The sequence below is a fragment of the Nannobrachium achirus genome (assembly GCF_963921795.1).
Source record: "Nannobrachium achirus genome assembly, chromosome: 4".
Taxonomy (NCBI): Eukaryota; Metazoa; Chordata; class Actinopteri; order Myctophiformes; family Myctophidae; genus Nannobrachium; species Nannobrachium achirus.
In genome coordinates, this window is record NC_137813.1 from 8,632,002 (window position 1) to 8,646,957 (window position 14,956).

Below are 14,956 nucleotides of genomic sequence, written 5' to 3' on the forward strand. Positions count from 1 at the left end.
GGGGTGCCAACTTCACAGAGGTTGTCTGAATGACGTAGATCCTCTGCTAGAATGAAGTGAATATTCAACAAAAAACGAATTCTTGCCATCATTAAGGTTGATTCCACAGAAAACTGTTCACAACATGAAAATACATTTAAACATAATTTATTTTCATAAATAACACTGGAATGATCATATTTCAGTGATGTAATGAAACATTGTACACATGGATTCTATTAAACATTTCAGTGCATTTTTCATAAACCTGCTACTGCATTCTATTCATAATTGAAAAGCACAGTGAGCATTGTAATCACAACCATAGTTCAGTATGATTTACATTGTGCGTATAGAAGCATGTAAAACTAATATATAAATGATAAAGAATATTGCATTATTTTGGGCAACTGTTCCACTTGAGTGGAAAAGGTTGCAGTCACACATGGTCTCTCAAGCCAGACTGTCTCTCTCCACAATCTTTGAATGATCTGTAATATCCTGTAAAAACATCTGTCCATTCAGACAGGAAGAGTAGTGGACCTATCACGACAGTGTTCACGAAACATTTATTTATAACATATCATATACATTTCTGCTAGCTAGCCATGCTTAGGCTAATTTGGTTTTCTAGTAGGAACTGTTAACACGGCTGCAAAAGGCAAAATGGAAGTAGGGAATTGAGGTGGTATTCCGTTATTTTCTACATGTTTTCAGAGCGTCCAAACTAAAGTATAGACTGTTGGGAGGCGCAAACAGTCTGGTCTTAAGAGAATATCACACACGGTTTGAAATCTGTGACCTACTGTAACAGAAAAAGTACTAAACAGACCTTTTCACCCCTTTGAAAAGAAAACTATCACTTTCTCTCAAATATCTCGTCAGAGAGAAATCATTCGGACGGTTTTGTAGTCAGACAAGAACAAATATATATATACTGTATACACTGCATATATTCTTCAGTGTTTTGAATTTAAACGCTCTGTTGAATAAAGCAGTGGTTCTCAAATTGGGGTCTGGGGACCACCATGGGTCCCTGGGTGACGGGCCCCCCTGGTATAAATGACTTCTAGTTAAAAACCAAAGGAACACTTGCACTTGTAACTCTGAGTGTACAAACACTCAGAGTTATGGGAGTCTACGATAACATAATTAATAGTAGGGGTCTGCAAAAAAAAAAAAAAAACCTCAGTTGAGAGAGAGATGATGAAGCAGGGACCCCCCACCATATATTGAATATAAACGTGTTGGCATACTGTAGCTTCATAGACCTCCACTAACATCAGTGTTGTTGGGTAAATGTTTTGTTTATTTGTTTACACACAATATCTACATATATTCTATATGTTGGATTTGTGTTAACGTGTATTTTCAGGCAATTGTCCCATAATACTTTGTGTACTTGAACATTGGGTCTGTACTTGGTCTGCTCTTTTTCCCCCCGCTCTACAAACGTCTACACAATGTTCCCACCAGAACAGGGATGCTAGGGTTCAAGTGGTTAAAGTGAAAACTAGTAACTCTGAGGACCCCCTGTTGAAGACTCATGATATGAACCATACAGAACTGGCTTTGGTATGCTGGTAAAAATCAGTTTTCAGAACCACAGAAATAATAATGCTCTTCCCCTGTCCATCTCTACTAGGGTGGGGATCCTTCAGGATTTGAATGCTCTCTGGGTTACTTGAGGGGGTTCCAAATGGACCCTTAACACATCGGACGCCCACGTGGTTTTGATGTCTTCATTTGCTGGTGCCCATAGCAACGCGTCAAACGCGCCATTTTACCTACCGGCGAGAGTACTGGCGAGAAAAGTAATCCGAGTAAATGTAATCCGAGTATGTCCTGTTTATTTAGCGAAAATCTTTTCTTTCAGTCAGGACCGTTTTTTATCATTTCTAAGCCACAGTGTTTGTGTTACGGCATGTAGAAGAGGCTGCCGTTTTGAGAAAAAAATTAAAAAAGGAAGAGAATCCGGAGAAAACAGCATTTTTGTGCAGCCGCTAAACAGGAAGTCAACGAGACACACAGCACGTCCGGGTGACGTAATTGCGCGCTGCATGTTGGGAAATGGAGTTTGTTTCATCACCGCGGCGCGGTAGCCAAGTGCAGTAGCTACAGTACAGTATAGTTTACTGTACAACGCGTCAAACGCGTCGTGGGCCTCCAACGACATCAAAGAAATTGACTTGTAGACACCACGTGGGCATCCGATGTGTTAATGGGTCTTGTAACTCTGAGTGTACAGATGGAACCAAATGGCCCCGTAAGGGTTCCATTTGTACACTCTCAGAGTTATACCAGCGATAAAAGCGTCTGCTAAAGGCCTAAACTGTAAACTGTTTAACCCATTTAGGCCTAGAATTATTGAATGCTTTAACCACTGAAAAATAGCAGATATACAAGCTCACAACGCGGCACCGAGTGCCGCGCTGCAAGCTTGTAGATCTGCTATTTGTCAATAGTTAAAGCATAAAATAATAATACACATACTGTGTACCCGTTCTATATGGGATAAGTAATTGTACAGACCTATTTCCAGAGCGCTGCCATGTGGCTCTGAGAAATCGGTCGATAGCGGACGTGAAGTCCACATAACCAGCCTTGGACAGTGTGACAAAACCTGGTTCCTGGAAACCCTTCCATTCCAGGTCACTCAATGTCCTATCTGGCTCCTCCAGATTCCCAGCCCGTAGTTCCTTGTCTACCACTTGGCGGTGAGTCCGTTGGTCATCTTCTCCACGGCGTGGTAGCGCGTGTGCAGCAGATCCCTGGCCTTGTCCTCGCCCACGCTGTGGAGCCAGGAGGCGTACAGCGCCGCCACGCGCTGGTCCTCCTCGGGCACCAGGGGGCGCTCCGCCTGGTACAGCCGCTCCACCTCCAGGACCAGCTCCTTGCTGTTCTGACTGGCCGGAGGCTTCACCTGACCACCGCCGTTCACCATGCCTGGGAAGAAGAAGAGCCCAACGTTACACCTCTTAGTAGTACACTGTTTCCCATTTGTGGGTCACGGACCAATCTTTATGGGTCACGTCTCGAGTAAAAATCCCATCTTCTTTTCCTACCAAAAAAAAATATTAATAATATCTAAATCTTTCCCCTTCCCCATAAACTAAGAATTTTATGCATTTTCAAAACAAACAAAACAAACACATCTAAGAGATTCCATAGTTTAAGTACAATAATAATTAAGAAGTAGTGAAAATAGCCGAACTACAAGCTCTCAACGCGATGTGAGCGGACGAATGTCTAATTTCTCTTTCGATAGTGGCTGAGGCATTGTTGCGCGCAGATAGGCTACTAGCGACAGCCCTACTGCACTTCACTTGTAAAGTTGTGCAAAGTTGACATTCGAGGTTACCATTTACTTGGCTCATGAATCGTGGGGGACACGCGTACTAGCGTGCACATCTGTACCGTACCTGTGCGTGCGTGTGAAAGATTACTGACCACGTGCTGCGGTACCCTGTTCTATGAAGATCATATTTGAATTATGCGTTATGAATTAAGCCCACAGTACAGTACGTCTTGTTCTCCTCACCTGAGGGACAGGCCATGACCTCTACGAAGTGGTAGGGTGACTTGCCCCTCTTCAGCTTCAGCACCAGGTTCTGGATGTTGCGGAAGCCGTACGCCGACGCAAAGCGCAGCAGCACCTCTCCGTCCCGCTCCAGCGTCACCTCCTGGAAGTCTTTGTTTCTGTGGGGGGAGGAGAAATGAAGCGAAACGTCCCCATTACTCGTTTTATTCGTTTATTTCGATCCTTATCAAACATCATCACAAAACATTCCACGTTGCAATCCTACAAGTACTGGCTGATCATAAAGGCATAGGCCGAAGCTCAACGCTTATTTACAGTACGTGTGTACAGTACGCAACGCATTCGTGGCTTAAACACAACCAGTAGTGTCCCTGTCACGGGGCGAATATTCTGCATTCTGAATATTCTGATTATTAAAATGTCTTCTAAATCCTAACAGTTTTCTGAAGGACAAAAAACGTTGTGTTGTTATAAAAGTGGAGCTCAAACTTTTTCATGTCAAGGACCCCCTAAATGATATATATTTGGCCGTGGACCCCCACCATCTCTAAATATTCTTGTTCCAGGGACCCCCAGAAGCAAAGATTTGAGAAGTGGTTTTAAGTAACAGTCCGTCAGGATGTGCTTCTGGTGGGCAGGTGTGCTGCTCAGACTTACTTGATGGTCTTGTAGGTGAGCTCCCGGACCTCCAGTCCAAACAGCTGCTTGGCGGCGTGGGTGAAGACGTGGTGGAGGTATCCCCCCGAACTGCTGCCCTCATGGCTCAGCAGCTCCTCACCGCACATGTTACTGAAGCTGGAGCACAGCAGCACAGCCATGGTTACATGTTAGACCCCACTAACCCACATGTTACTGAAGCTGGAGCACAGGAGCACAGCCATGGTTACATGTTAGACCCCACTAACCCACATGTTACTGAAGCTGGACAACAGGAGCACAGCCATGGTTACATGTTAGACCCCACTAACCCACATGTTACTGAAGCTGGAGCACAGGAGCACAGCCATGGTTACATGTTAGACCCCACTAACCCACATGTTACTGAAGCTGGAGCACAGCAGCACAGCCATGGTTACATGTTAGACCCCACTAACCCACATGTTACTGAAGCTGGAGCACAGGAGCACAGCCATGGTTACATGTTAGACCCCACTAACCCACATGTTACTGAAGCTGGAGCACAGCAGCACAGCCATGGTTACATGTTAGACCCCACTAACCCACATGTTACTGAAGCTGGAGCACAGGAGCACAGCCATGGTTACATGTTAGACCCCACTAACCCACATGGGGGCGGCTGTAGCTCAGGAGGTAGAGTGGGTTGGCCAATGATCCATGGGTCGGTGGTTCAAATCCCAGCTTCTCCTGTCTACATGTCGAAGTGTCCTTGGGCAAGACACTGAACCCCAAGTTGCTCCCGGTGAGCTGATTGGTGCCTTGCATGGTTTCCACCGCCACCGGTGTATGAATGTGTGTGTGAATGGGTGAATGTAATGCACATTGTAAAGCGCTTTGGATAAAAGCGCTATATAAATGCACCATTTATTTTATTTATTTATCACATGTTAAGGAAACTGGACAACAGGAGCACAGCCATAGTTACATGTTAGACCCCACTAACCCACATGTTACTGAAGCTGGAGCACAGCAGCACAACCATGTTTTTACATGTTAGACCCCCACTAACCCACATGTTACTGAAGCTGGACAACAACAGCCATGGTTACATGTTAGACCCCACTAACCCACATGTTACTGAAGCTGGAGCACAGCCATGGTTACATGTTAGACCCCACTAACCCACATGTTACTGAAGCTGGACAACAGGAGCACAACCATGGTTACATGTTAGACCCCACTAACCCACATGTTACTGAAGCTGGAGCACAGGAGCACAGCCATGGTTACATGTTAGACCCCACTAACCCACATGTTACTGAAGCTGGAGCACAGCAGCACAACCATGTTTTTACATGTTAGACCCCACTAACCCACATGTTACTGAAGCTGGAGCACAGCCATGGTTACATGTTAGACCCCCACTAACCCACATGTTACTGAAGCTGGAGCACAGCCATGGTTACATGTTAGACCCCACTAACCCACATGTTACTGAAGCTGGACAACAACAGCCATGGTTACATGTTAGACCCCACTAACCCACATGTTACTGAACCTGGAGCACAGCCAATATTTTTACATGTTAGCCCTCCACTAACACCACCTCTCCCTCAAGAAGCCAAACCTTATGCCAGGCAGTCATTTGTTTTTACTGCCAAAAACACCTTTTTTAACAATGGCGTTGGTTGCCAAAAAACGCCTTTTGTATTTTTTATCCTGAAATCCGATCGCGGTTTCGCGGCCCAGCAGTGCCCAGTTTGTTATACTTCTGGATTAGGCCGGTAACCTGGAAAACGCCTGGAAGCGGTCGTAACAAGCTGTTTCTCTACTCGTTGTTTCTTACTGTTTGGTTACATTGTAAACTGGGCTAACTCCGTTTTGCATGCGTTTCTTTGGGTTTCTGAACGTCAAACAGCGTGCACACGCGTCGTGCAAGAACTGTGCACGATCGTGCACGATGAACACGCACGTGCCCACGTTAAAAGTTAAGAAAACCGGCGCAATTTGAACTGAATAAAGCTGGCAGTAAATGAATCACCTGCCTGGTTACATAAAGGTTAAATAAGAAAATTAAATAAAAGACCACCTGTAGATACCTTGTTATGGTTCTAATGTGCTTTCAAGTGCTACATTCTTTTATTTATTTGGCTACATAGCATTGGCTGGGGTGGGGGAAACACATCGCTACTGCACATACATTACAATGCTTTGTTTAGTGAAAGATTAAATTAATCCCAAATAAACGGTCTATCACAACACTTACATTTCATCGAGCGGCGCCGGCTCCACGTCCATAAGAGAGGTTTTCTTCTCCTCCAGTAACTTTAGAACCTCACCTAAAAGGCGACACAGAAAGATTGGATTTTGAACGGTTTTGGACTGAAATATGATCGTTTTTGGATGGAGTTCTCTGCGACGCTGGTCGACCTCCTCGTACCTGAGGTGATGACACAGTCCACCTCACGCGTCTCCTCTTCCTCCAGAAAGAAGTCTGGCCTGGAGGCTTCCAGCTTCTTGTCATAGCAGGGCATCACCGTCACGTGGTAGATCTGCTCTGGGTTCAACCCCTGGGCAACACACACACACACAACACGGTCAAGCTCATCACCTCATCCCAGACAAACACACTGAGGAGAACTCTGTAGGTATGAGTATTAAAGTAAAACTAAAACAAAGCATGTAAGCGTGATAAGAAGCTGCCACAAGCTCTCGCTTTGTGCTCCAAATAGTTTTGGACAGAGACTGACCGACTAGAGACTTATACGAGCTGCAAGGTCGCAGCTAAAAATAAATACAATATATTCTCTGACTCTGGTGGAATGCTCTTTTGAATACACAGTACTCAGTATCTATAAAAGCCACAATGTATACAAGGCACACTTAAACATCCTAACTCGTACACAAACTACGGCAAAACGGGTCGTGACATCTCGCCTACCTGCTGTGTCGCGAAATAGTCTTTAACCAGAGAACCCATCATCTGCTGTGGGGAGCGGGTGGAGCTGATGTACGGCAGGATGAAGTCACCGTGGGTCTTCTCAGCGTAGCAGATCCAACCTGAGAACACACACACACACACACACACACACACACACACACACACACACACACACACACACACACACACACACACACACACACACACACACACACACACACACACACACACACACACACACACACACACACACACACAATGAGAAAATGTTCAACAAAACATGCACTTGAGTTGTTTGTTGTCTAGAAATCTGGCCACTGACTCAAACGCTTCTGTGTTGTGATAATGTAGGCTCCTAGGGTGCTGCGTTGCCACCCGCCAGCGAGCCTGGCTCTTTGGCTGACTGGTTAACGTACACACGCCCTGTTATAGTAGTAACGGCCCGGGTTCGCCTCGCGGTTTGTTGCCTCGCGGTCACGCTACAATAAGGTCCTTTATGTGTGAGAACTAACTAGTTTAAAACCCATTTAGGCCTAGAGTTATTGAATGCTTTAACCAGTGACAAATAGCAGATATACATGCTCACAGCGCGGCACAGAGTGCCGAAAAAGTTGTGAAAACGTGTGCAACTCTTTGAATATATGTATTTTCAAAGCAAACGTTTGTAACTCAAATTTTGCTTCTGGGTGGTCCCTGGAACTAGATATTTTGAGATGGGGGTCCGTGGCCAAATAAATATCATTTTGGGGGTTCTTCACATGAAAAGGTTTGAGAACCACTGACATAGTAGTCTGACTAACTGAGCTCCAGTTAAGTGAAATGGACCTTTTCTTTGACGATGGCTGGCCAGATTGCTGAAATAGAAACATAGGTTTAAAAAAAAGAAAAAAACCTTAGAAGAATTCAAAAGACACTTATAGAATCGGGTCAAAATTCTTTAATTTCCACGATTTTTCAAAAATAGCAGATCTACAATCTCGCAGCGCAGCACTCTATTTTTCACTGGTTAGAACATTCAATAATTCTAGGCCTAAATGGGTTTACCAGGATGAAACCTAAGTGTCCATGTGGAGTACCTGGGCAGGCAGAGGTGAGCATGGGCAGGGCCTTCTTGTCCTGCTCCTTGCTGTGGAAGCGCTGGATGAACTCTCTCTGGCTCTCCAGCAGGCTGAAGGTGCGACTGAAGCCCGTGTCAAACACGTGGCGGACGCCTGGAACGGGAGCGTCCCGTTAAACCGCTGTCATTAATATTATCTCCTTACAGCAAAGCTTCCAAAAGCATTCATGTGACGTTCAGTAGTTCAAAACCAATGAAACAAGCCTTTCTCAGTCACAATTATGACATTTTACTTGACCATTAATTTGTCACGCAAATAACTGTGATTAACGATGTAATAGCGCTGTTGTTCCTTAAAGGAGTAGTTCACCCCCAAAATGACTTTTTTTCTATTGATTACTCCTGCTATGGAGAGTAGAGTTCAATAATATGTTTTGGTTTTTTGTCACATTCCTAAGACAATTATTTTATTCGAGTAAATTTACCCCCATTGATTCCGGATTGTGACCCGTTTCGAAACGGGTCCCCATCCGGAACGAATGGGGGTAAATTTATTGTCATCACATTTTTGTCTTAGGAATGCGACAAAAAACTAAAAATATTATTGAACTCTACTCTCCATTGCGTGAGTAATCAATAGAAAAAAAGTCATTTTGGGGGTGAACTACTCCTTTAACAATGGAACATTATGTTAATACAGATTACATTTGTTTGACTTTTAGGCTTTGAAATTGCACATGGCAGATATGACAAAAGACCCTAAATATACAAATAAATTACATAATACAAATAGTGGAAACAGCCGATCTACATAGCTCACGGGCCGGCGAGGATGCGTCGCTCGTATACCGACATGATGAGCGATTGATTGCGCATCCCCCCCAACTGTATCATGCTCTAATGATTTGCACCCACCCAGGCCTTTGAGGAAGGAAGCCAGCCTCCTGCCCGTCTCACTGCTGCTGAGGCCGTAGTGAGCAGCCAGAGAGGCTCTGGACTGAGGAGACACAGACACCACCACCACCTTCTGGTCTGAGGCTGTGGCCAGCTGGGAGGAGAGAAACACAATGAGATAAATACAGAGACACCACCTTCTGGTCTGAGGCTGTGGCCAGCTGGGAGGAGAGAGACACAATGAGATAAATACAGAGACACCACCTTCTGGTCTGAGGCCTTGGCCAGCTAGGAGGAGAGAGACACAATGAGATAAATACAGAGACACCACCTTCTGGTCTGAGGCCTTGGCCAGCTAGGAGGAGAGAGAGGCACAATGAGATAAATACAGAGACACCACCTTCTGGTCTGAAACTGTGGCCAGCTGGGAGGACTGAGAGGCACAAGGGCACAGAAACATGCAAATTCACTCTCAAAAGAAACACATCATGTTTAGCCATACATTACTAGAGCCAGACTCATCTCAACAAGCTTATGGGGCTTTTAAGCCGTGACATCATTTTGTAGTCACACCTCCTAGCAGATTTATTGTCAATATCTGTCCCTCGCTATTTCAACAGATCCGAGACAAAAATAACGACTAAAGTATAATTCTACCACTTTCCTTTCAACAACAAAGAGAAGAAAAAATAGCAAATAGTAAAAATAGTAAAAAGATTCGCTTTTTTGGGGGCAGAATTTCTCCTCTGCCTACAAAATGATGTCAGACTTAACAGCCCCATAGATCTGCTATTTGTGAGATGTTTTCTTATTTTTTTTACTTTTAAAAACTGAAAATGCTCACCTATAACAACATGCATGGAATGGGGACACATGGTTTAAAGGTAGGGACAGTGATTTTCTTTGGTTATAAAAATTAAGCTGATGAATGGATTGGATACTACTCTCTCCTGATTTTGAATTTTGAAACCCACCGGAAAATATATTTTCTGTTTATTTAAGAGCTGTGGAGATGGGTGGACCCGTTACTGAACAAACACTCATAGTATATAGCAATGATTATGATGATTATTACACCTTTAAAGTGATAAAAAAAAATCTTAACTGCCGATACAAATGTCAAGAAAGTCAGCTATCTTCCCAAGAGCACATTGACAATGTTTACTACATTTTGTGTATTATTTGGGACTATACCTTGTTGTTGAGCAGCACCCTGAGGATCTCCTCGTGGCTCTGCTGGGCGATCAGGACGCTCTCAGCGGAGGTGACGCAGCCACTGCAGGCCAGACAGTCGTTCAGGGTGATCTTTGCTTTCTCCAGCTTCTGCCTGGTACCGTCCTACACAACCAACATGAGTCATACAGTCACTCTGGTTCCATCCTACACAACCAACATGAGTCATACAGTCACACTACAGTAGCTCAAGGTTCCCACACATTTTTACCAATTAATTTCCCAAACTTTTCCAAAACCTTTCCAGAATATTTAACCCAATTTCCAGGACTATATAACAATAATTCAGCTCAATAACAGGTCGCTTACTCCTATGCGCAATGCCCAAAGAAAGGTAGTGTATGGCAGTGGTTCTCAACTTTTCAGGCCGTGACCGCCGAAATAATCATGTTTTAACTGGGGACCCGGCCGGCACCCTGACAAGCAGTAAGAGTTGAGAACACGGTTCTACGCGAGGCGTTGTGAGCATGTAGATCGGCTATTTTCACAATGTCTGCCTCTATATATTTGACAATTTGGCCCATGTTTAATTTCTCATTTTAGAGGTATTAACAAAATCAATAACCAAAACTTTTCCGGTACTGGAAAAATATTTTTCTATTTTCAAAATATTTCCAGGAATTTCATGACCGTGGGAACCCTGGTAGCTTCCGTCACAGAGACACCACCAACATGAGTCATACATACAGTCACACTACTGTAGCTCCCATCACAGAGACACCACCACAACCACAGGCCAACATGACATGAGTCACACATACTGCTTCAGCCCAAATGCATGTTACTTTTACCATTTATTTATGTTTTTGTCCAGTGACTCAACACAGTCTATGGAAGCCAGTTTACGCCAGGCAGTGAGTAGAAATAACTCTTGCTCACTGTCTGTCTTTATATCGCAGGATTCAATTCAAATTAGCTTTATTGGCATGAGAAAGCATACAATTACATTGTCAAAGCAAGTGTCAAAATAAAATAAAAACTGTGAAACATATACATATATACAGTTGGAGGGGGTGCAGCAGTGTAAACAGAGCTATGTCACATTGCATCATTAAATACATATATATATATATATATATATATATATATATATATATAGAGAGAGAGAGAGAGAGAGAGAGAGAGAGAGAGATAGAGAGAGAGAGAGAGAGGTATCAAGCTCACAACTGTGAGAAACTTCTAAACTTCTAAAGCAACGTATAAAGAATTTCTACGAGCTCACAATGGCCATTGCGAGCTCATCAACAGATAGTTACAGTTATGCTACAGTTTTTCAAATGATGAATTCAGTGATCCTTAGGTTATAGATCATAAACACACTAACCCACCTGTTCCACTTGGAAGTAGTTTCCATCTTCTATCTGAATCTTGGCCACAGATTTTCCAGCTTTCTTCTCTAATTTAACAGGTTTAACACATTCCTACGAGGAAGACACAGAGAACACAAACTTAAATATGGCATTTATGATTTAGGTTTGACTATAGATTTATGGTTTATTGGTTTTACAGATGTTTCAATGAATATGACCTAACCTAACCCTAACCTTTCAGGCTGGGACCCCCTAAAATAATCATATTTGAAGTTGAACTGGGGACCCCCCACCCTGACAAGCACTTGGAATGCAGGAGTTGATAGGCATTACATTAGTTTGACTCGGTTCCACAGACAAAATTGTGAAAATAGCAGATCTACAAGCTTGTAGATCAGCTAGTTTGACAATTTGGCCAATGTTTGTCAAGTTTTTATAGTGCAGTTTGTTGATTAATTTTGAATTTTGATGCAGTATAATGGTATTAAAAAGGTCTCATAAGTCCTTAAATTGTCACTTCACTGCCCCCAAAAATCACGTGGGTCGAGAACTACTGGCCTATCCAACCCTTAACGTTAAAACATTGTCTCAGTATAAAGGTATCCATTATTTGGATTAGATTTATTGGAAATGCAATGTTGCATCAGTTCAAGGATAAACAACGATAAAGTCCTTAAAGACTTATAATTTCCTTTGTGGTTCCTCTCACAAGCAACAATTAATATGTTAAAAACACTTTACAATACAAAATAAACGACAGTAACAAAATCATAAATGGGGTTCTTGAGGGGGGATATTTTCTTCAAATGAAGTCAAATTATGGGGGTCCCTGACTCCCTGCCTGGCACACATGGGTGTCCTCTGGCCAAATACACAATCAATAGTTACTCAACGTTAAAGGTAAGGTCAGTAGTAGCTAGAATAGATAGAGAAGTTATCTGGTCTGGTGATCTACATTTTGACCGATCGTCGCTGAAACGTGATGAATGGAGATGACAGTGACTCTGAAGGAAGACTGATGCTGTTGTTAATAAATATAATTCCATTCATAAACAGTTACTGGTGTCTCTGACCTGAGAAGGAGTGATGAAATCATCCAGGTCGGTCAGCTGCAACACACTGCTGAACCTAGACGCCATGTTCAGCACTACTGCCGGAAAGTAACGTGTAGTCTTGTTTGTTTACACTTGGTGTCGTAAAACTATACATATAGAGCCGTAAACCCGTGTGCTGCAAAGCAGAGTTCACTTCCTTCCCTGCTGCTGCTAACCTCTGCAAGACGCAGGTAAAGAAAATAAAAACGAATGAACGCAAATGTTCAACTAGCGGTTTGAATTTAGGCGTCAAACGCTCACAATATGCATCGTTTTAATCTTCTGTCTGTCCGCTGTTATCTCATGTAAGGTTTGGCTGTCGGCATGAAAAGGCAAGCCCTATATTGTGTTTGACAAAGAAACGTGATCACGGGGGGTAGGTTGTGCCGAGCCTTTAGACTAGAGGCTAGAGCAGTGGTTCTCAAACTTTTAAAATGTCATGGTCTCCCCTTAACTCTCACAGTGTACAAATGGAACCAAATGAACTGGTTCCATTTGTACACTCAGAGTTACAGACTTGTATGGGTCAATTAATTTAGAGTAGACCCCCCTAAGGTACCCAAAGAAGAGTCCCTGGAATCCACTTTGAGAACCACTGGACTAGAGCACTGGTTCCAAAACAGTGGGTCAGGACCTGTTTGTGGGTCTCTGACCAATTTTTATGGGTCACTAGTCACTACTCAAGTAAAAATCTAAATTTATTTTCCGACAAAAAATTAAGTATATTCAGTATTTCAAAAGATGGAAAATATATCATTTTATTTTTAAAGAACAAACAAGCAAACACATCTAATACATTCCATAATATCTATCTATAAATGCGAGAAGTCTCTGCGTGTGTGTTTGTAATCCGCGTATCTCGAGAACCGTTCGTCCCACCGGCTTCAGATTCGGCACGCGCGTTCCCCGCCGCGGCACGGAGTGCAGTGCCGGGCCTCGACCCGACCCGACGCGCGGTTTTCCCTAACCGGCGCGAAACGTTCGGAATCTCCTTATGCGGAAATCGGCGCAAAATCGGCGCAATCGCTGACTCATTGTGACATCACTGCAGTGCCGGGCGCAAGCGCTGAGTCATTGTGACATCACTGCAGGCAGATACAGGGGCCTAGCCTCGACCCGACAGATATCTCCGTATATGGGCATAAAAGGGACACAGACAGATATATGGGCATAAAAGGGACACAGACTGAGATCTCCATGACAGATATCTCCGTATATGGGCGCCTCGACCCGACAGATATCTCTGTATATGGACATAAAAGGGACACAGACAGATATATGGGCATAAAAGGGACACAGACTGAGATCTCCATGACAGATATCTCCGTATATGGGCATAAAAGGGACACAGACTGATACAGAGAATGGGCATATGGGCAGATACAGAGATCTCCATATATGGGCATATGGGCATAAAATGGACGCAGATATATGGGCATAAAAGGGACACAGACTGAGATCTCCATATATGGGCATATGGGCAGATACAGAGATCTCCATATATGGGCATATGGGCATAAAATATGGACACAGATAGAGTATATGGGCATAAAAGGGACACAGACAGATACAGAGATCTCCATATAATGGGGTTTGCATTAAAGGGTGGGGCATTCATTCCCTATTTACATCGTTCCCGAGTTGGCCAGGTCGCAAACTCCATATATGGGCATAAATGGGCACAGGCAAACAGATGGTCAAACCAGGTCCTACAGAGATCTCCATAATAATAATAATAGTAATAATAGATAATAATTCCTGCAATGCATGTGAAAATAAAACACAACTTAATACTTATATAAGGTTAATATGAGCATAAAAAAAGCACTTGATAGACCACACATCGACAAATATGGCATCATCAACTTGCGACAAGCATTTCCCCTATTGAGTGAAAGATTTGCTATTTATAGAATACGTAACATATTTATATTTACATTGTAGTTAAAAGGGGCAATTCCAATTATAATGTATTAAGGCATATTTGGCTTATTAAGGGTCATTCACACCAGGCAGGATAAAGATAAAGATAACAAATGTCTTGCCCGGGGGAATGACTCTTTAGCCAGGCATCCTTTTAGCAGAATGTTTCTTTTCAAACAGAAATGCCGCGAACAAGACCCAGGACGACGACGAGAGGCAGCGTCTCGGCGGAGGTCCTGGCCCGGGCCTCGGAGGAGGTGGAGCGTGGGGACAGCGTGAAGGCGGTGTCCCGGGCGTTTGGCGTCTGCCACATGACCCTGAGGAGGTTCCTGAAGAAGAAGCGTGCCCTGGAGGCGCTGGGCGCCA

The 14,956-nt window shown here is 43.6% G+C and overlaps 1 protein-coding gene across 1 annotated transcript; it reads right to left on the reverse strand.

The window, feature by feature from the left end:
• Positions 1-2,457: 2,457 nt before the first annotated feature.
• narfl (nuclear prelamin A recognition factor-like) lies at positions 2,458-12,712 on the reverse strand (the record flags this gene model as incomplete). Its single annotated transcript, XM_080724181.1, has 11 exons — positions 2,458-2,925; positions 3,521-3,678; positions 4,178-4,315; positions 6,405-6,477; positions 6,579-6,708; positions 7,080-7,198; positions 8,156-8,290; positions 9,052-9,184; positions 10,225-10,368; positions 11,592-11,684; positions 12,647-12,712. The coding sequence occupies 11 exons, from the start codon at positions 12,710-12,712 to the stop codon at positions 2,684-2,686; spliced, it is 1,431 nt and encodes a 476-aa protein (XP_080580307.1). The 3' UTR covers positions 2,458-2,683.
• Positions 12,713-14,956: the final 2,244 nt, after the last annotated feature.